At 43.1% G+C, this 24,748-nt stretch overlaps 1 protein-coding gene across 3 annotated transcripts in view; it reads left to right on the forward strand.

Annotated features, from left to right (window-relative positions):
- KANK4 (KN motif and ankyrin repeat domains 4) overlaps positions 1-24,748 on the forward strand; it is an 827,707-nt gene that overhangs the window by 682,171 nt on the left and 120,788 nt on the right. For all 3 annotated transcript variants that reach the window (XM_078669568.1, XM_078669560.1, XM_078669574.1), the window contains one exon: positions 22,520-22,741. In XM_078669568.1, the coding sequence (XP_078525694.1) occupies positions 22,520-22,741 (222 nt within the window). The remainder of the gene's footprint in view (positions 1-22,519; positions 22,742-24,748) is intronic.

Consider the following 24,748-nt stretch of genomic DNA (forward strand, 5'->3'; position numbering starts at 1 on the left):
ACCTGCTTAAAATTTATTCTTCTGCAATAAAACTTCAAATATCTCTGGGAAAAAAACACGCCATAGCTTGCATACAATGAAAGTTTCAAGGCCCAAATATATTCACTAAAGTGTAGGGAAATAGGGGTTGTTTTTATTTGCCCTGGTCAAAATTATAGGAAAGAATATCCCTAATGAACAGCCTCCAGCAAACTGAGGAGGTCATTTCAAGTTGAGCAGGAGGCCCGCCAACCCACAAGGCCAGTAGAGCTTATGGACGCTACTCTAATGCCAGTCCTACTGTCTGTCCATATGTATTTATGTATTGATGTATTTATGTATAGCATAAACCTAAACTAAAAGCAGCAGGGTGCTGTACAGAGTCAAAGACAAATATTCAGTCAATGGTTGGAGTGATGGCTGGGTTCAGAACTGGAATATTACTTGGTCATCTACTATAAAGAGGTGTGGTTTCAAATCTTTCCTAAATTGGAGCATAGTTGGGGTGGGTGTGATAGATATGATGTTCTTGTTACAGCCCCCGGGTATATAGAAGAGCAAGGCGTATTGCCTTGTTTCTTTCTTTTTGCACTTCATTACTGGTCTGAGGATATCTGCCTGCTCTAATGCTGCGTGCTTGTCAGCCCGATAGTTGGTGGTGCCAGTCAACATGTAGATGATACAACTGTTTTCAAAGATGGTGCAGTCTGGCAAGGTGAGTGAGCCAGTGGTGTTTCATTAGGGTGAGGGTGATGTGGTCTGCCTTATTCAGTCACTTGATGAGGTATGGGGCAGTTGTAGAATGCCTTTAAGCAGTGCATTTTGGATTCATGCCTTCTTGCAAGCTTATGGGAAGATACTTCAGGGGAATGAAGCATTTATGATCATGCATAGGGGTTATGTTCCTTCTTCTGAGATTACCTTCATGAAAGTTGAAGATAAAATACCATCTTCGAGGGAGGTGGCTTTGGGATACTTGTGGGTGTTGATTAGATCTGCAAGAGGTAGGTGTTTGAAGGATGACCATTGTGGAATGCAGCGCAGAAGGGTGTGTGCCATAGGAAAATTAGATTGTATAAACCACACTAGTGACCTTTAGACCCAATAGGACAGGGGTATCAACTATTAACTAATAACCCATTACATTGTCCCAATAAGTATTATTAAACGGCAACTTAAGATGATTTGGACAATACTTAAACTATGTATTGTGAGGCGCTTAAATCTGCTAAAATGAAGGTGACCACAAATTACAATTGAGACAAAGATATTTCTTTCAACAAACACTTAAATGCAGCAGAAACACAACAAGTAGAAATGAGTCAAAATGAAGGTGCTCAGGGTAATGTGATCTCTCAGTGCTCAAATAATTGTACAGGCGGTGCAAAGAAGGTGATCACAATACAACTATATAAAATACAGCAAAAGGAGCTTCAAGGTGTAATATACTAAAGAAAATGCAGGGCCAATAGTCCACAAAGGATCAAAATGTTGCTCAATCGAAACTACTAAACCACCCACAATTATCAGTTATTGAAAATCCTTCTCAGTGGAAGGCTGTCAATGGGGTTCAACCCACCCCATGTTAAGGTGTCATCATCTGGACAGGCGTAAGGTGTAACAGCACACTAAGCATGGCTTCATCAGGAAAAAGGGGAAACACCAAATAGGCATATTCAACAGATGAAAACATCAAGATAAATGAAGTGATAAAAGTGGTCCTATCCAAGGTACCTTGATAGTGTAAATCATCCATACATATAAAACAAGCCTTTACAATGCAATGGTTTCGCCTTTGGAAAAGTTAGAGCTATTGGCATTGTAAATGACAAAATTTGTATTTATGTGTTGGTTTTGAAAACAGATAAATAAATGGCATTGTCATTTACATTGCCATTAGCTTAATCTCTCGCAAATCTGAGACCTATTGCACCCTACGGACGAGCTCACCAGACAGAAATTACTACCACACACACACACCCAGAGCCACACACCCAGAGACAGCCACACACACCCAGAGCCAGCCACACACACACACCCAGAGCCACACACACACACACACCCAGAGGCACACACACACACACACACCCAGAGCCACACACACACACACACAGAGCCACACACACACACACACACCCAGAGCCACACACACACACACACCCAGAGCCACACACACACACACACCCAGAGCCACACACACACACACAGATCCACACACACACCCAGAGCCACACACACACACCCAGAGCCACACACACACACACACAGAGCCACACACACCCACCCAGAGCCACACACACCCACCCAGAGCCACACACACCCACCCAGAGCCACACACACACACCCAGAGCCACACACACACACCCAGAGCCACACACACACTCAGGGGGCAGGGAAGCAAGCACATCAAGGGGGCAGGGAAGCAAGCACAGCGAGGGGGCAGGGAAGCAAGCACAGCGAGGGGGCAGGGAAGCAAGCACAGCGAGGGGGCAGGGAAGCAAGCACAGCGAGGGGGCAGGGAAGCAAGCACAGCCAAGTGGCAGGGAAGCAAGCACAGCCAGGTTGCAGGGGAGCAAGCACAGCCAGGGGAAGGGGAACCAGGGGGCGGGGGAGCAAGCACAGCCAGGGGGCGGGGAAGCAAGCACAGCCAGGGGTCAGGGAAGCAAGCACGGGCAGGGAAGCAAGCACAGCCAGGGGGCAGGGAAGCAAGCACAGCCAGGGGGCAGGGAAGCAAGCACAGCCATGTTTCCAGTGCTTGGCTATTCTGAACAAACCATTGGTATCCGGCCTGCCACTGAAACGAAAACAACTCCCAGAATACCTTAAATAGCTAAATGTAACCTCAGAAGTAGAAACATTATGTCCTGACTACACGAGAGAGGCTGCAATTGTAACTGCGAGGGACAAATACCACCTGAACCACACAGCGCGGATCCCCTACAAAACGACAAAGTTAAATTGCCCCTGTCCAGCAACTACCTTGCCAAGGAGCGATATTTGCTTAAAATGTTGAAAGTGACTTTGCATGTCAGAGTGTATTGCTCAATATCTAAATATAAAAATACAAGCACACAGATGTAAGCACATAGATACAACACCTTTGTAGGTGGTCCCACCTGTTTATTGTGTAGCCCAATGTGTGCACTCTAAAATGTACTTCCAGAAACGCCACTAACACCAAATCACACGGCGCAATAAACACGCCCTCCAAGACGCACACCCACAGCCTTGACCCTGCGCATGTCTCCAGACCACTCACGCCACTTTACTCCCCTCCTGCAGCACACCTCACAGGCGTGGTCGGAGTGCTGTGCTGCATGCAAGCGAGTGGTTAGTGGGGTGGGGGGGGCAGCGCTCCTGCGTACACACGGTCGTTATCGCTGAACGCCCAAGATTTGCTTTAACCAACTTTCTGGCTGGTTTCGACGCCACAGTAAGAGTCCGTACACCGAGGGCTATAGCACTAGATTAATCTTCTCACTAGCCCGCCCTACAAAGTGCTACAATCCTCATACTCCTGTGTATTACCGAGGCGTGGCTGTGCGTTAGGGTCACCAGAAGGGGTCCTTTACGGAGTAGACGCAAATCTACGTCAAAAGAGCCGACACACACCCATCCCAGTCACCGCAATTTGGAACAATTAATGTGCAGAAGCGATTCAAAGTTGCCCTAAAACTGTTTTGAAGCGAGGCGAAGTCTGTCCGGAGCCCCCAAATGGAGGAGTGCGGGGCAAGAAAACAACCATGCGGGACCAGGACGATCTTAGCAATGAGGAAAAACATCCATGTTTAAAAAAAAAAGTACACGCCCACAGTGGCCCACGTCTTCATGACGTTCTAAAAGGGGCGGAGAGAGAAAAATCCACCCCAGCCTCCACTGTTGGTTCCTGACAATCTGTTTTCAATAGCGCTCTCTCTCTATCTATATATATATATATATATATATATATATATATATATATAGATAGATAGATAGAGATACTGTTGGTTCCTGACAATCTGTTTTCAATAGCGCTCTCTCTCTATCTATCTATATATATATATATATATATATATATATAGATAGATAGAGAGAGAGCGCTATTGAAAACAGATTGTCAGGAACCAACAGTATCTCTATCTATCTATCTATATATATATATATATATCAAATCCAGCACTCCCCAGCTCCGGAAGAAACAACACGGACACCTTGCAAGGATTGCAGGTAATTTATTCAAAATGTAGAACTGCACCGCGGTGCAGTTCTACATTTTGAATAAATTACCTGCAATCCTTGCAAGGTGTCCGTGTTGTTTCTTCCGGAGCTGGGGAGTGCTGGATTTGATAGTATACAGGGCTGCCGGTGCCCTGCTCGCGGACCGCCCTGCTTGTCGGCTTCTTTCGGAACCGGAGTTTGTTGGCTCGCATATATATATATATATATATATATATATATATATATATATATATATATAGATAGATAGAGATACTGTTGGTTCCTGACAATCTGTTTTCAATAGCGCTCTCTCTCTATCTATCTATATATATATATATAGATAGCGCTATTGAAAACAGATTGTCAGGAACCAACAGTGGAGGCTGGGGTGGATTTTTCTCTCTCCGCCCCTTTTAGAACGTCATGAATATATATATATATAGATATATATATATATATATATATATATATATATATATATATCTATATATATATATATAGATAGATAGAGAGAGAGCGCTATTGAAAACAGATTGTCAGGAACCAACAGTGGAGGCTGGGGTGGTTTAGGGGCAAGGAAAGATGAAGGATTGAGACTATTGGTAGCTGTTCTATTTAAAAAGAAACTTTGGAATGGGAAGGTGTCAGGGAACTTCCGGCGATGCACTGGTGTTTCAATTGCTGTTACAGTTTGTTTACTCCTTTCCTCATCGTAGTTATTTTCTTCCTCACATCACTTAGGTAAAAAACATCTTAGAGTTACAGGCTTCAGATAACAAAGTTGTTGCTCAAATTACACACCTCTTTGAAGATAAGACTTTCTGACAATGAAGATATTCTCAAATTACAAAGACTGCACAGACTCAGACCTCTGACTGCAGATTTAACTCCTGAATTAAAGTAATACTACAGTCTGTGACCTCTGGGAGCTAAAAACGAGAACGTTCATGAACAATCATGCTTGCAACGCAGGCACCCTTGCACCATGGCGCAAGGGTGTCAGTGCTAGTGCTAGACGGCTTTTTTAGCGTCGGCACAACTGAAATCCCAAGGGTGCACTGTATTATTGTGAATATGATGTGTCCCTGCTTTTTTAAAATGACGCATCACAGCGCTGCTAAATTGCTTGCAGCGCCTAGCAGCGTCATTTCTTTGTGAATATGCCCCTATATTTTACATCACAAAAAAAGCAGCACAAAAAACACAACAGCACACATTATCACAAGACGCCACACAACAAATATGCACAAACACTGTAAAACACAACACCTTCAGAATCCTATTTTCATAATATGGTGGTGAAAGATGTTTGGAACAAGCAATGTTTTAACTTATCAACAAGGACACAAAACAGCGCCAGTCAACAATATTTTGGGATCATCTGACCCCTCGTCCTCCTAACCGTGCCATAGGAGGCCACTAACCCTAAAGTGCTCTCGTCACGACATGTGGCATTCTAACAAAATCCAAAATACAATTTTAAAAAACACACGAGTCCCAGAGAGAATTGTGAAAGGGAAGAGAAGTGAGTACTTACCGCCATTGGGACATCCCGTAAAATGGAACCGAGGCTTTTAGAGGGTGCCAAAGGTTTTTACCGAACAGGAGGATGATGCGTAAATTCCCCTGCGATTGCGATGGGCAGCTCCATTCCAGCTCCCTAATGCAGCCTCAAAAGGCGCGCGCTCCGACAGGACAATCAGTGACCTAGTAACACTGCACCTGTTCCGCTGCGCCCACCTCTCTTCAGAAAAGATATTTTCTACTCTTTGTTCCTCCTGTAAGGAGTGGGTGTGGGTAGGGTCGAATAAATAACTGAAGTTTTGACCTGAGCAGAACACTGATGCCCAGGGGAACTGCTGTGCCCAGGGAGGGCCGCTTTGATGAATGAGGTAAAGGGTCGAGGCTCCGATGTCAAAACTGGCCGGCTCCAGGACCCTGAAAGCACTGCGCGGGACTTTGAGAATATTGGTTCGCTTTAGAATTTGTAAAAACTATGCTTCCGTTAGGCACCGTTTTTACCGCGTACTAACAAATTAAAAAAACACATTCTAATTCATGTTTGATATTAATGTTCCATCTCAGAAGAAATGCGACAAAAAACGAATTTCCTAGCTTTGCTTTTTTCCAGTTTTATATAGCGCGAACTCGACCCGAAGGTATCAGAGCGCTTTACTTGAGCACACGTTGCATTGCAGACGGACATATTCATTTCTAGGCGCTGGAAGATTAAATGATTTGGCCAGATCAAAGAATATTTGAGCTGCCCTGCCTCGGCTCAACCCCGGTGCCCAAGCTGCAAGGTCGGCCGCTCTAGCCATTATGCCACATCCTCTTACAAGACAGCCCCTTTCAACTCACCTCCAATTTGGCAGGTGTCCAGTGTTGGTCTGGCCATTTGACCAATCTATCACTGCCTGATGGGCCATTTTGAAAGAGCCACTGTGTGAGCTGTGTTGTTTTGACCCTTACTATCCGCTTGTTTTTATTAGTTTTGCTATCCTGGAACACAGAGCTGGTAGATAGAAAGGACTTTGTGTGAAATTGTCAGAATTTTGTTTCGTAATATGGCAATCTCCAATGATCTAGACAGCTCTCAAGTAGCTTTAATTATTATATGTATGTGTTTGCTGTTTTACGTTTAAGTTTCAGAAGGCAAAACATATATTTTTCACCACATTTCCTGGAATTTTTACCGACTAGATTTCAAAATACAGGCTAGGCTACAACAAAGGTGGCAACCCTGGTCACGACCACGCGAACCAAAAAGACAAGCATTTACAAGTGAGGCAGGAGACACGGACAGCGGGAAGGGGGGGCGGGAACGGGCACCCGGACAGTGGGAGGGGGGGCGGGACCAGGCACACGGACAGCGGGAGGGGGGGGCGGGAACGGGCACTCGGACAGTGGGAGGGGGGGCGGGAACGGGCACTCGGACAGTGGGAGGGGGGGCGGGAACGGGCAAAGCACTCACCTGGACTTCTTTTTTCACCGCATTTCCTGGAATTTTTACCGACTAGATTTCAAAATACAGGCTAGGCTACAACAAAGGTGGCAACCCTGGTCACGACCACGCGAACCAAAAAGACAAGCATTTACAAGTGGGGCCGGAGACACGGACAGCGGGAGGGGGGGCGGGAACGGGCACACGGACAGCGGGAGGGGGGGCGGGAACGGGCACACGGACAGCGGGAGGGGAGGGGAGCACTCACCTGGACTTCTTACGGCGGCGGTCGGCCTGGAGGAATGACAAAAAAAAACCTCTGAAGAAAAAAAAATGAAAAAAAGGGAACGCCCGCGAATCTGCTCCGACAATTACGGACAGATCTCTCTTCCAATGGCTAGCCTCCATTTATGGAGCTAGCCAATGGAAGAGAGAGGCGGGACAAAGCCCCGTACTGGTAAACATAAGATTTCGCCTGCGCGTGCACTGCTGCGCAGTGAAACGCCAGGCGAAACCTATTAAAAAAGTGGCTACCCATCCACATACCATAATAATTAATGTCTTCTCTGTGTATGTGAAAAAACAATTGTGAGAAGCTGGCTTGGTATGTGGTGAACACTTTTGTAAGTAGGCACCTTGCACCAATCCAGACAAACCTTATGGTGATTTTAGTGGTGTAAGGCAACCTTAGAAACCTGAAAAAACAAACAAAGAAACTACTGGTCTAAGATCAGGGAAATAAGGACAACAAAGAGGCCAATGTGTCTAGGTCAGAAAAATCACTATTCACAACAAAAATGAATGAAATCCCATCAGCCCACCGTGGTGGCAATTCTCATCATCTGGGATTACATCTTGGTTGCAAGACTAGTGCAACCAAAAACTGTGCTCTTCTAAGCATAAGAAGGGAACACAAGATGCATTTAACAATGGCAAATTTTAACTTAGTTCAAATCTCTGTGAATGGTAAAGCTAATGCTTTTTTTGAAAGGGGTGCTGATGATTTGCAGTGCATAAAGGTGAAAGTGAAGAAGTGCAATTGTTTAAAATTGGCTACTAGGATACAGAACACTTTTAATAAGCGCTATCCTAGTGTCAAGCTTAAAAACAGTGTGTGTACAGTTTGAAAAAATAACTGTAAAAATGCGATAGAGTGGCAGGTCTACATGTTTCAGCCTCAGGATTAACTAAATCAAGGCTTTCATCAGGACCATCACATTAAAATGCTACTGCAATATTGCGCATGCAATCTTTGCAAAATAAATCTCAAAATGAAAAATGGTTGGTACGATACACCCTACCATAACCTGTGTATCCAGCAAGTGGTCAAATGTCACAGGATTCTTGGACTCATTCCTAAAGAAAATGGGATAAGCATGAATAGTACTTTAAGACCCAGCACACAAAACAAAATGCCGTCCAAATTCACATCTTTTAGAAAACTTCTACATAAAAGATTCCGATATTATCAAATATATCACTCTGCATATACATCACTATTTACAAAATGTTGTTTAAATCACCCGTCTTTATGCAGGAGTACTCCTCACCTCACCTGGCATCCGCTCAGGGAATGAGGCATCACTCTATATTGTGGGTGAACATAAGAAATCACAAACAGAGTAAAAGTCTCTGAAAGTTAGTTACCCGATACATCAATAAAAACTCTGTCACGTCTAAACAACAACCAATGGCACATCCTAAGGTCCCCGTTGTTCAGATGAAAATAAAGCCTCAGTGTAAAGCCAAAAATGAAATCATTCTATAAACCTCTTCACTAGATCTTATGTAAAGAGTTAGTTATGCACTATAAAATGGTTTCTTATATACAAATGTAGCAACTAGTAATACAAAACCTTGCCTCTCATGTGTAAAAACATTGTAGATGCATGTCTTGTTCCCTAAAGAAACATCTTGCTCGTTATTTCTAGCATAATACATGTGTCAGTTTCTGGTCATAGAACCCAATTTAGGTCCCATTCACCCAAAGTTATGTCTAGATTCAAAGTCCAGAAACGCAGAAAAAATAGACAGAATGCAGCCCGAACAGCCCGCTCCCTCCTTACCTGTCCGTCGGTACCCCAAGCTGAACTGAGCTGAAGGGGAGGTAACCCAGCGGACAGGCATGTCCATTTAAATAGCACATGTTTTACCTCTACCTAGGTCAGGTGATTCATCAGCTTCCTTCACACGTGTGTATGCCGCGCATTCCGCCATTACTGTGTGGGAGTGCAGACCTCGATCATGAACGCACTCGCACTCAAACAGACGGCCATATCCAAAACACTCGCTTCTTAGCAGCTGGAGCGTCCTTGCGTGTAGTGATCACTTCCTAATTCTACTGCGGATGAGCCTTCAGCGTCGTAGCGCTTTCGTTTACCTTGAGTTGGTGATCCCTGTGAAAGGTAGTTCTACTCCCGGGTAACCTGCAATGCTCGATCTTTTCATTTGTAAAAAAACTTTATTTCACGCTAGAGAGCGGCAAAGACCAAAGATGGAAAAATTGTCAAGTCTAGTTTTACAAAACTAAAAACCTGCGTAAGAGTGCCTGACATGAACTAATGCGCCTTTTGATATTTAATCGCGCTCCTCGTGTAATTTGATTATATAATTTTCTTGTGGGCAATTTTTTTTTTAAAGTGTTTATTGATGTAACTACAGATAAGTATTGTGAAAACAGCCCGGGTGAAACTGCCCTGGACTTGTACACCTCTTTATTTATCATCACTCCACATCTCTTCATCCATTGAATGCAACGAGTTTTGAAAAATGGAAAATGTTTAAGATGCAGAATATCCTAGATACAGTAATCATCAGACAGCCACAACAAAAAGTTATAGCTGTAAAGAAAACCTCATTGGTGTGATATTGACTGTCAGAGCCCTTGGTACTGTGACATCAATATTAATAAAAGGTCACAGACATCGGGAGATAGGGGAAAGAAATCACAAGCACCCTAACCCCTCATGTGAATGGCTGTAACAGTGTTCATAATGTGACCCACGGTATATCATCATTCAGCCCTAGGCTGTCGCACTTAAGTTTGAAAATCAATTTCTGCTCCTTGATAAACAGGAAGTTAGCAACATCGCTATCATGAGATGGAATGAACGGTTGCTCAAGTACAATCCATCTCAGATCTTCCGCCTTATGTTTCAAACTAAGAAAGTGGTTTGTCAAACGTGTGGACTGCTTATTGAACCTAATGGTGCTCTTGTGCTCGTTAATGCATAGTTTGACCTTATGTGTTGTCGTACCGATATACCTCAGAGATCACGGACACGTAATCATATAGATTACTCTTTCGGTGTTACAATTCGTGTGTTTTTTTAAAAACCAAGGTCTATCAGTTCCAATGTCTACAATTTTTGTCTTCTGAGTTTAGAGAAAGAAACCTCTCTAAGCTGTAGCTGTGGAGATCAGCCTTCATGCTTAGTCCAGAAGGAGTGTAAAGCAGCGTGTTTTACCAGAATATAATCTTATAAGTATAGATTAAGTGAAAAAGAACCACACAGTCTATTTATAAAAATATGTATTTATTATAGAACACTCACCAACACATACAGATATCTCCTAACCAGAGATATACACAATGCACACAATACTTTTCAATAGAAACAGGTAAGTAGCACTTAATACACAGTGGTCACCAGGGGGAGACCAAACCATATACTAAAAAAGTGGTAGGCGAACTACGACTCAAATCAAGACTGTACCCAGAAGACGTAGAAGTGCTGGGGACCCAAGGAACCACCCAAGGTAAGTAACCAGGAACCCCACGGAGGCCGTGTGCACAGTGGGAACACAACCGCAGGCTCAATACAAGTCAATGGGCAAGCCGCAGTTGCAATTTTAAAGAAGAAGGACCCTGAAGAAACCATGTGGAAGACAGAAGTTTGGAGAGCCACCCCATCTATGGAAACCCCAGGAACCAGGATACCTACACCAGGGAAGCTGGGTGCATAGGCGTGACGTGTCGTCGGAAACCACCGTCTAACCCAATGGAGTACTTCAGGAAGTTGCTGCTGCTGTAGAAGGTGAAAGTGTCTGGTAGAACCCAAAGGTGAATTCAAGTCAAGAAGTACCTGCAAGCAGAGGGGACAGAGTCTATGTCACCCGATGTCGGGTGCTGCAGGAGAGTTGACAGTGACCTTGGAGCTGCAGCTGTGAGGATCAGGTGATGCTGTGGAAGATTAGGACCAGGAGCCATTCACAAGCTGTCCCACATCGGATGTCGAGAGTTGAGGGGTCGGTGTCCTTCAGGAGCAACAACAAGCCTTGCCAACTGCAAACAATATGGAAAGCAAAGAAGGTGTCGTGATCAGCAAGGTTCAGGTGACCCACCACCAGCAGGGTAGTCAGGGAAGACCCTGAGCAATCAGAGGAGCCCAAAGAATTCAAAGGAGACCCTCGAGAGGACCCACAGGCTGGAGGTACTGGAGTCGCAAGAAGTCCTCGAGCAGCTCACCAAAGATGCAAGCCCACGATGCAAGTGATGTGTTGAGGACAAAGAACTTGGTCACAGGAGAAGCTTGAGTTTGGGGCTACTTGGACCCCGACGATCTTAGTGGAAGGAAGCCAACAAGCCTTTGCAACTGCAAGTTGACGTGGTGTACAGGGGTTCAGTTCCTGTGGCTCCGACAAGGGATACTGGCCTCAAACTTGGTGAGAGGTCTGGGCAGGCATCGATGGATGTAAATAACAACCACCAGTGTTGCTGAGCCTTCAGAGTCCGTGGGAGCCCAGGATCAGCAGACCAGTCAGTTTAGTTGCAGTGCCTGCAGATGCAGGGAAGTGGCTCCTTCACTTCAAGGGAGATTCCTTCAGGTGTCTTGGATGCCCACAGGCCTTGGAAGGTTCCTGTATGGTGCACAGGCACAGACGCTGCAGCAGATGAGCAGGGCAAGGATATCAGGAGCAGCAGGAGTCTTCCGAGTTGCAGCCTTGATGCCCATAGCGAAGTTCAGCGAAGTCCAGAGTGCCCAGATGGTTGAAGAAGAAGTGGTGTCTGAAATGAATCTTGTCCCATGACGAATCTAGGAACCCACCCTCAGGTAAGCCCTTAAGTACCCTAAGGAAAGGGTTGGGCTGATCCATGGTTCTCTCCCAGGAGAGGGGTCGGACAGTGGGGAGCCAATGGCTCCCTGAGCTGGTTTGAACTGGACTATGCAAGGAGGGCACCAAATGTGCCCTGCAAGCAGACTGAGTGGCGCTGGCCAGCATCCCAACCCTGTCCCACTACACTAAACCCTGTCTGGGAGGTGCTCACACCTCCGTGTGACAAGAAACCTATTGTTCTGCCTTCTCTTGCTCGAGCCTGGCTCAGCAGCAGGAGGGCAGAATCATGTCTCTTGTCAGCCATGTTGTGCTGTCCGGGTCTAGAAGACTGGTACTGGGAGCCCTGAGGGCCTCCCGGAGGAGCTTTACAGTGCATGGAATCATACCTTCCACATCGTTACATAATAGGATTTGTTACAGCCAGTTTTGAGATGGTCATCCTGTAATGACGCAGTGCCCCTCTATATGTTATTTGGCTGTCTCACTTACAACCCTGGAAAATGGACTGCGTAGGCTGTAGGGGTGTCATGCTCATGCAGGGGCACCCTCACACTCAGTACCAAGCACCCTGCCTTCAGGATTGTAAGGCCTGCCTTAGGGGTGACTTATAGGTTTTAAGTGCAGTGGCCATATATATAGGGAACCCTACATATTTTGTAAGTGGTGCTAGCACATGCTCACTCAGGCTATAATGGCAGGCCTGTAGTTACAATTTGAATGGTCTCCCATGGGTGGGATAATGCATACTTCAGCCCATGTGGACCCCTGTTGTACCATTGCCCTGGGTACCTTAGTACCATATACTAGGGACTGATAAGTGTACACCAGTGTCCAATTCCGGATGTACCTAAGTACTTACCATACCAATTTAGGGGAGAAAGCAGAAGGACTGGGGTCCTGATTAGCAGGATCCCAGTCAGACTAGTCAGAAACAGCATCACATCAAGCAAAAAGTGGGGGTAACCATAAAAGCAGATCCATTGTCCAACAACAATGATATATACACACAGTGACACACTGATATTCTTACACAGAATTCTTGGAAAAATCTCAGGATTTTGAAAGCAGTGGAAAGAGCAATATTATCTTACGGTACAAGTAAAAATATGAGCTATATCATTGAAAACAGGCAGAGAAGAAACTTACCTATGGAGAAATCAGTAGATGGGCAAGGAAAGCATCCCATTAGGTTGTCCCATAAGTAACAATGTCCCACTAATAGCAGTGAAGAGGAACCAAAGAGTTTGATGCACACTTGGTACAAATTGAGATTGTCAAATGTTCAATAGTTATGGCAATCTGATTTGATTTGGAAATGTATATAGCGCTTTATATAGCGCATGATTGCCCTAAGGTGTCTAGGTGCTGTGCGGTAAGTTGCCAGAGAACACACAAAGAGAGAGGTTAGTTAGAGAACAGCCAGGTTTTAGTGCTTTTCTGAAGGAAAGCAACATTGGGCTGTTCTTTAAATCAGTCGGGAGTGAGTTCCACAATTTCACTGTGCCCGTAACAAAGCTTCTTCCTCCCCAATGTGCCTTGTTGAATTTAGGGGTTTGGAGGAGTTTGCTCTACGCTGATCTTAGATTTCTAGCTGGAGAGTACCAGATGAAGTGTTGTTTTAGGTACTGAGGACCATACCCGTGCAAACACTTCAAAGCTAGACATAAGGATTTAAATGCTATCCTTTTTTCACTGGGAACCAGTGTAGCTTTCTTAATCCCTGGGAAATTGACTGGAATTTCGGATAATCAAACAGCAATCTAGCGGCTGCGTTCTACACACGCTGTAGTTTGAGCATACGCTGTTTTTGTAAGCCCATATACAGGGCATTACCTTAATTGAGTCTAACAAGGGATAGACCTGTCACAAGTGTTTTTACTGACTTTGGTGGAATAAAAGACCAAACTTTCCTAATTGTCTTCAGAGTCATGTAGATGAAACTTTATTAATCTGATGTTGAAAGGTCAGGCTATCATCAAAAATGATGCCCAGATTCTTCACCTTCTTGACTGGGACCGGAAAATCACTCAGGCTGGCTAGCCACCAACTATGCGACCAAAAGGAAATGTCGAAACCCAACAGGAGTACCTCCATATTACCCCCTTTCAGCTTTAGGTAGTTAGAGCTCATCCACTGATTCACACGTGACATGCAACGGTTAAAGCAGTCAGCTGTTTCCTCCAAATTACTGGAGATGGATACCACTAACTGAGTATCATCCACGTAGGAAATCACGGAGAAGCCAAACTGCCTAATTATATCAGCCAAGTGGGTCACATATATATTGAATAATCCAGGCTGCAAACAAAAAATAGTCACAGGTAGTCAGGAGAAAATTCTTCCCGAAGAAGAGTGGTCGTGGCAGCGGTCTAATATGGCCATTGGATCCTGCTCTACTGCGAGCTGAAAACAGGAAAAGCCTTTGCAAGCCGAAAATGACGTAAGTGTGACCAGTGATCGTGCTAGAAAAATGTGAACGTATGCGTGCGCTAGTGAGTCAAAAAGGGGGCATCCATAATAGATGTTTGTTGCATGCAAGTGGAAAATGACCACTGAACGTGTCAGACCAACTACAACACAGAGTGCAATAGTAAGTCAGAGAGGATGCGGCCATGATCAATGGAAAATGAAAGTTACTTTGAGCTAAAATAATAATCTAACTGACCCATTGGCAAAATGAGAACATTATAATGAAACTTGGGTCAACTCATTAAAAACTTTTGATATTATAGCCCTCCAAGAGACTTGGGACCCGATAAACAGCTTCTCTTTGGATGGTTATAGACATTTCTGTATTCCAGCAACTAATAGTGTGGCAGGTAGATCCAAGGGAGGCTTACTTAGCTTATTTAAACTTGATCTAAAGGGTGCGTTAACCCAGTGTAATTCAGGATGTCAAAACTGCTTAATTGTTTATTTATCCCCCCCTGATACTTCCAAAATTCTATTCATTAATTTTTATAATTCTTGTGCCAGTGAGAGCACTAAATTTAATCTGGATCTACTGGAGACATTTTTGTCAGTATACAGCACTACTGTAAATGCTTTTGAAATCATTTTTATGGGGGACTTTAATATCCATCCCTGCAACCAACTGTGTGCCAATATAGAAGAAGAGGGCCCCCTATATTCTTTACCCATATATCTTGAACACTCAAAACGGGGGGAGGCCCTTGAAAACATTTTGGCGACATGGAATCTTCATGAGTCAGGTTGCGGGGAATGTGGTTTAAGGACTCCCACATTTAAAGGAACAGACGATAGTACAATCATTGATTATATTTTCATGTCTTCTTTTATTCTGTCGAAGGTTTTATGGTATAAGACTGAGGTCTCGGTTTTTAGTGACCACAATCCAGTTTTAATAGAGATGTTGTCTGCGGATCTGTTGACCTTCAAAACTGTGACACATAAGGGAGGCTCAAATGTGACTGCTAAAGATAAAGGACGTAGGCTAAAATGGTCAAAAATAGTCCCTGAAACTTTCTTGCAGGAAGTATTGTACAGGGTTGAGGATGATGTGGCCATATGCCTAGAGAAGCAAGCTCAAAGTAGAAATGTGGTCATTGCTTTTGATAATATTTGCAGACAAATCAACCATAGTTTACTCGCAGGAACTAGACAGACTAGTCATTATGACAAGAGATGGTTCAATAAAAAATGCTCAAGGGCGCATGCAGTTCTACTTAAAGCTTTGAAGGCCACCCCGAAAGATAGAGCACTAATAGCGAGCTCAAGGACTGCTTACAAAAAAGCTATTCAGGATAGGAAAACAGAGTTGAAAGAAGAGGCCTGGACACAATTACTTGCTCCTGAGGTTTTAAAAAACAGTGGGCAGTTTTGGAAAATTATAAATCAACCGCTGTTCTCGGGTGACGAGAATTCGCCTCTTGAGTCCAATATTCCAGATGAGGGCTGGATAGCGCATTTTGGGAAAATATATTCTATCCCAGATTCTGAGAATCACACGATTACTGTCGTTCCCAGAACTGAGGGTTCCCTTGTGATCTTCGAGGTTATAGAAGTGGAAAGAGCAATTGAACAGCCCCTAAAAAAATAAGGCACCAGGCCCTGACGGGGTTCCTGCAGATATATTCAAATGCGCACCAAAATTTTGGTCTAAGATCTTGTGTAGTGTTTTTAACGCTCTGAACCAAAATAATATACCGGTGTCATGGAAGAAATCCATCATCATCCCAGTTTTTAAAAAGGGAGATAGGCAGGACCCCACCTGTTATAGGCCTATCGCCCTAATAGATTCATCGGTTAAATTCCAGGGGCGGGTTATTCTGCATAAAATAAAGGATTGGCTAGACGATAGAGGGGTACTGTCGAATGTACAATATGGCTTTAGATCCAAAAGGAGCACGTTAGACCAACGCCTTAATCTACAATTATTAATCGATAAATACACTAAGGCTAAGGAGGGGTCAATGTACCTGGTATTCATGGACCTCTCCTCGGCATTTGATCTTGTAAATCGGACGAAGTTATGGCAAATCCTGCTTAATATGGGATTTGATCAGGCCTTGGTTAACCTTCGGGCGGATTTACACTCGGGCCTATTGGCCTAGGATTCGGGTCACTGCTGAGGGGCGCTGCTCTAGCCATTTTAACTCAGAGAGGGGGGTCAGGCAAGGATGTATCCTGGCCCCTCTTCTCTTTACGGTATATATTAACGCCTTGGAGCCGGCGTTAAAGAAGGCAACTCTTGACACACCGCGTATAGGGGAACTTGGTATTCCAGTTCTCCTCTACGCGGATGACGCTGTCCTTCTTTCAAGGACGGGGGTTGGATTACAACGGCTGCTAGATGCCTTTGGGAACTTTATGAGGTCCTTGGATCTTAAAATTAATGCGAAAAAGTCACAAGTGATGATCATGGGGAGGTGTTCCAGGAAGAAACAAGTTAAAACCTTTTTTTGCTGTGAGGAAGAACTCTGTAGAGTGCCAATATTTCCTTACCTGGGGATTACCTTTGATGAGAGAGGGAGTTGGGGCCCGCAACTTAAAAAATAGAAATATTGCCTTTGCAAGAACAACTTCTGCACTTCAGGGCTTCACAAAAAAACTGGGGGCAAGGCCTATAGAAGCAATAATTAAGATCTATAAAGCTAAGTGCCTTGCAGTTGCCACATATGGTAGCTCAATATGGGGCCACAGTCCCCCAGATTGTTTACAGGTGACTGAAAATAAATGTATGAGATCTGTCCTGACAGTGCCACAGTCCACTCCCTCATATACCATCCATTCTGAGTTGGGGGTAGGATTTATTTCTGACATGATAAAAATGGCTCCATTAATATGCTGGATGAAGACCTGGCTGAACCAGGAAATCTCCTTGAACCACATTATCATGAAAGACTGTCTCCTACTAGAAAATGTCAGTAAGATCCGGTGGTTGACATACATTAAAAACAGTTTCTATAAATTAGGGAGACCGGAGCTCTTCTCCTCACCAGAGTCAATAACACCTAAGGATATTACACAAATTAAGGGTGTTATGCCGCATATGTTGGCACTGGAGAGAGAGGACCTAGAACTTAAAAAACCCACTGTAAGAGCTAACCTCATTGTAGCTAACTCACCAGGACCCGAACTTTACCTTTACATGGTGAATCGTCCCTATCACAGGTTCCTTTTAACCCGTTTTCGTTTTAATCTGATCCACCTGAATTTAGGCTGCTTCCCTAATTGGAGTACCCCGGAAAATGCAATGCCTTGTAGCTGCGACAACTTTTCCACTCAGAACACAATGCATTTCTTGATGTTCTGTGGACATTACACGGAATTAAGGATGAAATGTCTGGTTCCTATACTTAAAGAGGCAGGGTTCCTGCAAGTTAAGCCCGCTCTCTTGTATCTACAACTATTAAATAGCCATCGTATCATTTTTCATGTTGCCAGTTTCTTAGTGGGTGCTGCTCGGATCAGGAAAAGGATTAACTGTACTAAAATGAACTTGGAACTTGTAAATAGAAATGTTGCTAGTTTACCCAGTAACATTGACAGTGAGGGTAACTAAACTGGTTGTTGGGATTTTATGTGATTTTATGTGATTTTATGAGATTTTATGAAATGTTATGAAATCTTTTTGAAACTTTTTAAATGGTTATACATTTTTTACTCTATTTGTGTAAATAATGCATACTTTGTACTGTACCATGGTCTTTTTATGATATTGATTTATCGAAATAAAGTACTCTGACTGACTGACTGAGAACATTATAATTGAGTCGGAACTTCCGAAAATGAAATTGAAACTGTAAAAATGTTGCTCGAAATGTAACAATATACATGATATTCGAGACAATTTGCTCAAGAGAATAAAAGGAGGGAAAGGAGGGGGGACAAAAACAAAGGTGCCTGTCAAAAAATCAGACAGGAACACAAAAAAGTGGGTTATGAGAAAAAAGCCTAACCATAGCTATACATGTATATCTGTAAGGGTACAAATAAAATATGTACTTCAAAAGATAGCATGATAAACATTAGGAAAGAATGGCTGACCTAAAAGGGTGTAAAATATAGAGATAAGGTGCTTAAAGGCAGCAACCAAATAAAGTAGCCACCATACAATTTCATTCACCCATTGAGTTCAACCAATTGTCGTCAGAGTTACATCTTGAGACCTGCCAACATTCGCTCCTCTTTAATAGTTTGACAATCTTACCACCACATAGGGGTTAAGTGAGTTGTTCCCTAACCTGCCACTTGAAGTAATTCTCATGCTGATTATGTGAGACGAAATGGGACAATTACACCAACAAAAAATAGCAGTAAGTCAAAGGACTAACTCAATTATGTATCTAACCAAAAACAACAATGTGTTGGCAAACAAGTAAGGAATCTTGTGAAGGAAAACCACTCAATGTGACTGAGTTCCCATCAGTCCACCTTCGAGACCACCCTTCATCATCTGGGATCTCTTACACACCAAGAGTAATGGTACCCATAATAAACCGGCAGATGTTACAAACCAATTCTGGGGTGTACCAAACAACAAAAGCAGTGCTCAATAAAGTGAAAGTGATAAAGTGAAACATAAAGGATTTGTTCTAAAATTGGATAGTGATAGGGGAAAAAAACTTTAATATGCACCCTTTCACTCCCAAATCAATAAAAACGGGGCAAGTAGTAGTTGACCTAACAATCTCGTTGGTAGTCATTTGTTATACTACTACTTGCACTGTTTTTATTGATTTGGGAGTGAAAGGGTGCATATTAAAGTTTTTTTCCCCTATCACTATCCAATTTTAGAACAATTCCTTTATGTTTCACTTTATCACTTTCACTTTATTGAGCACTGCTTTCTAGTTCCCTGCAAGACACACTTTGTTCACATCTGAGCTTTTGTTGTTTGGTACACCCCAGATTCCTTACTTGTTTGCCAACACATTGTTGTTTTTGGTTAGATACATAATTGAGTTAGTCCTTTGACTTACTGCTATTTTTTGTTGGTGTAATTGTTCAGTTAGGGGGCATAGCAGTCGTGGTCGTTAAACCTCCCCTGGGACCTCCTTTTTGTGTTATAGACGAAATGGGACACCAAAAGAGGCAGTCTCAGTTTTACATCATATTCTGCTCTTGTGCTGTATGATCCGTAAATTCACCTTTAATGTGTCGAAAGTATAGAAATCCACAAAGGCACCTAATCGCAGCTATAACATATGCAGAGTTACAATTAGTAAACTGTTTGATAGTATGTTTCATTTTTTCATGTGTGAATGTTTTTTATTTAGTGCTCTGACAAACATACAGAACAGTTTTGGCATCTAAATTGGTGGCAAGCCCCAGACTGTAGTAATAGACTGACTAACAGTAGTGTCCATAGGGGCCCATGCCATGGAATGGACCAAATGGTCCTTGAGGCTACGACTTCTTTTGTAAGAAAAACGTGGGGGTTCAGAAAAAGTCAATTTATTCTTACAAGTTGCCAATTGAGTTTGATCATTTAACTAACTTTGTTACTGATAAGACTAAATATAGACACAAATGGGATATGGAAGTTGGGTTGTTTCTCTCTATGGGGTAAGTAAAGCATCTCTATGGATGTACCAGGCTCGTTTGAGTGAACGAGATCCAAGACATTTTCAGTAACTTTTATTTTGAAATTTCTTTGAAGGGATAGCAGCTTCCCTGAAGTAATCAACACGTCATTTACAGTTTCTACAAGTGCATTGAAATTACCCGTATGGTAGCCCATCACTGAGTCCTCTGGGATGGTTACTGGTGTAGAGTGAAAGGATATTCCCATCAGTGGGTTTATGATAGAAGGAGGTCCCAATTCTCTCATAAGTCACTTGAATAGTAAGGTCCAGAAATTGAAGGAATTTCTTTTTGCCTCGATAGTAAATGTCAGATGCTAATGTGTATTATTCAGTCAGGAGATAAAAGATGACAAGAATTCAATGTCTCCTCTCCAATCCAAATTAGGATCCCATTGTCTACATAATGTTTCCACAAACAAATATTCACAAAGTATGGGTTAGCAGGTGTAAGTACGATGTCAGTCTCGAAGGCATCTACATATAAAATTGCAAAATGTGTAGCAAAGCAGGCACCCACAATAACTCCCTTCTTCTGCAAATGATGTGTCTTTGAACAGTAAGTAATTCCTAGTAAGTGCTATGTCCTAATTACTAGTAAGTGCTATTTCCAACAAATCCACAATGAAAGTGGTAGGCACATGTACAGGTTGAAGGCAAGAGCCTAGAATTTTTACACTAGTTGTGGAATGATTGTATATAAGGATTCAATATCAAAACAAAGTAAGATGTCATTTTCAGGGTCAATGGCTATATTTTCTATAGTATTTATCAAGTCAATATTGTCTCTTATGTGTGTCTGTGATTTGGAGACAAATTCTTTATTGATAGTATCTACATATTTCCCTAATGGTTCAAACATTTACCCACAAACTGTAACAATTGGTTGACCAGGAGAATTATTGATATTTTGTATAAATTGTGGGCAATCTGTGTACTGTGGAGTAGTATTATTGCGGAATAAAAAACTGCCTTTCTCTCTCTTGCTCAGGGTCAAAGTCTGATGATGATAAATTAGTCCCAGCCCCCTGCCTAAAACGTGCACCACCAGCACATAATAAACATGGGTGAAAGAATTGAATATAACAGCCTAGCAGTATTGATGAAACCTCTTACAATCTAACAACCACCTCTTAGGATTTTTTTTAGAGAATGCCATGTTTTATTAACTAGTGGAAGTATCTGAAATAAGCCCTACTATGAAACCTTTTCATTGTTTTAAAACAGAACCAATCAAGTTCGACCTTTCCTGCTGCTTGTAGAATACTACGGAATTGGACAAATGTTGGTTGCAGAACCAGAATTCGCTCTCTTTTTGCAGTGATTATAAAATGAGAAAAGGAGAAAATACATCTTCTCTACTTTGTAAAGATGATAGATATGATTAAGCTTGAAGCGCAACCAGTTATTTGTATTAACAAAGCCGAAAGAATAATGGAAATCTGCTGCTCTGTGTTGTTGAAACACGGTCTGATTCAATGACGAGGACCTCTTTGTTAAAAGCTTCACCGCACACATAAAACGATGAGCAATGTTGCTACAACCCATGATCCCAGTGTGTGAAATAATTGTACTCTGCTATGGCATGGGGCAACTTTTATTTTCTTCTGTATTATACAAATTCAAAATAGTGCAAAATGGATTTTCTTCTGAAATTGCATACATATTGGCCCTGGTACCAAACTGAATATCAGGTTAGCCGTCATTAACTTGGAGTGTCTTTACTCAGTACAATATTTGCCTGCGATGGAAAAACTGCACCCCTCTTTTACTGGCTGCCCCGTGCAAGCGGGGGCAGCACGTGACTGCTCCCACCCGCAGGCGCAATTGACATTACAGACATGGACTGATCAGTAGTACAGAAGGGGCCACACCGGCGACTGTGGCCCCTTCTGTAATACGAAGTTCCCTGGGGTGCAAAAAAGCAAGCACATTCACCCATTAGGCACCCACCCCCAGAGACACCACATGTAATACAGCCCCGGGTTTATTGGTTTGTATAAAATCAGCAGAACATGTTTTTCAAAACCCTACGTTTACGATTGCTTTGCTTTTGACCATTTGCATAATGTTTCCCAATAAACATTTATACGAATTCATATGCAAATTTGTGTCATGTGCACGTTTGAATAATTTTCGCATTAGTGCCGGATCTCTTGGAATTGTAGTACATGGCGACAAGAGCAAAACACTGCTGTATTAAGCATCAGCCCCAAGCACCGTGTGCCTGAGGAAATGCTGTGTTCATAAAAAGATGACATCATTCATAATCTGCATATTGTGCTCTTCGCAGGTATGAGACCACATCAAGCGAGGAAGACAGCTCCTCCGAAGGATGCCCCGACAGTGACACGGAAAAAACACGTGATCCTTCTGAAGAAACACACGTGGAAGATGCAAATGACAATGTGCAAGCTCCACCTGAAATGACAACATGCATAAAGGGTACGGACCAAACCCATGACAAACTGCAAGATCCAACAACGGAGAATACGACAGAGTGCCCCCCAGAGAGGTAAATATAAGTACATTCTATGCACCGTGTTGGAAATAGGCAATGGCAGGTATGATAGGTTCAAGAGCCTGGAGGGAGGTCATGCCTGCCTCGTCCACAATATGATCGTTCCCACTTCACAAGTCGATAACGTGACATCTAGACATATACCTGCAAGCATCTAAAAAAGGCAATATATTTTCCACATAAAAGTGAATCAAAATATAGCTAGAATGAGAACAGCAGACATTGATGAAAGGTGAAGGGTCAGGGGAAGCAAGAAAAATAAGAGGCTTCTTGTATGCACAATATTTGCAGTGTATTGTACATCCAGGTGAACAAGTATACCAATAAAGCCCATACATACAACACATATTGGAACAGTAACTATTTCTTTGTGTCTAGAATAGGTGTTAGTTACTGCCTCACTTAATTATACTAATTGTATCACCTTCAGATGTATGCCTTTCACATTTGCGGTAGATTTTTTTAGTGCGTGCATAACCAATTGAGTTTACCAGGATTGTAATGTTTGACCTGTATCTGGTACATGTAGGACAACTCTTGGGTCTTAGGTATCCTTCAAACCTGTGACCTGCAGGTTACAGACAATGAACTGTACACATCAAACCCCTGCAATCCTCACTAGTAATAGAGGTGGATACCTGCTAGATCAACACACAGATTTCTGTAAAGGGTTTCTTGGCTCAGTGATCAATATTTCAAGCTGATACTCTTGGTCTGGACTATAAACAAACGCTATAACCCAGTGTGTGGATTCTCATCCAATGGAAATCCGTGAATAGATGAAATGTCACAGGGTTTTGGTTAATTCAGTTTTCCATCTTTCTGCGGTTTATAAAATGAGTATCACTGAGTTGGGTGGCAAGGACACCTATTAGAGGTGCACTGCACAGAACACTGAGGTAACAAGCAACAGCCCAAAAAAAATGCAAGTATGTGCTTGAGCACTCATTATGTATGCAATGAATAGCAAAATGGTGCAGGGAAGATCTATCTGTACCACTTTTTAGGTCTTGTCTACTTGTTTGAAGAGATTATGGTAAGGCTTTCAAAAGTCTACCCAAACTTCGGATTAGGTACAGTTCATGTGAGCCAGGCGCGTGCACATCGCCAGCCACATCCCACACCATTTGTCTGAGCCTCGACATCAGACTTCAAAGGAATCCGCTCCCCCGCCACCCCGCCCCCGTCAGACTTCAAAGGAATGCGCTCCCCCGCCCCCGTCACAGCAATGCCGAGAGCTTGTTGAGGCTGCAGCCTAGCCCCACTCCTTTCTGCTCTCTCACACTTGATTTATCTCTCTCTCACATTCTTGTGCCTTTTTGTACTCCTTTTGCCTTCTTTCATAACTCTTAAACTCTTCGCGACTTTATTCATAACTCTTTTCTGCTGACTCTATTGCTCTCTGTGCCTCTTTTTAATTCTGTTCTGCCTCGTATTTCATTGCTTCTCTTCTCCCGTCTTTGTACCCCTCTTTCATCTCTCTCAATTTGACTGTGTGACTCTTGCACTTTCTGTACCCATTTTATTCTTTTTGTGGGTCTTTGACCATTGTTGACCATTATTTTTTCTGCCTTTCAAAAAAATAATTTAGTAGGCAATGTGTGATTCTCTGTACCTTTTGTTATGCTTGTTCCTGCTTCCCGTTCTCCTGCATTCCTGCCTCCCACGCCCCCTATGCCACGAACACTGCTCCATTGCACTTCTCTCCCCTCTCTGGACCTAATTAACAGTAGTCACAGCGCTGAACAGCCATTAAGCAGGTGGTTGGCCTTAGCAGTCTCCTGGACTTACCTGCAACTGCTCCTTCAACCAATCAAGGCTCGTTCATACTTGGCCCCACACCTGAGGCTCCTGCCTTCCTCTGCTTCTGTCTGTCCTCTCGATCTCTCTCTCTCTCTCGTGCCTCTTTTCTGCCTCCTTTCATTTATCTTTGTGCCTCTTTCATTATTTTCTTGCACTCTTTTCTGCCTTTTCTCATTACTCGTTTGTGTCTCTTTTCAT

The sequence above is a fragment of the Lissotriton helveticus genome, chromosome 1_2 (assembly GCF_964261635.1).
Source record: "Lissotriton helveticus chromosome 1_2, aLisHel1.1, whole genome shotgun sequence".
NCBI lineage: Eukaryota > Metazoa > Chordata > Amphibia > Caudata > Salamandridae > Lissotriton > Lissotriton helveticus.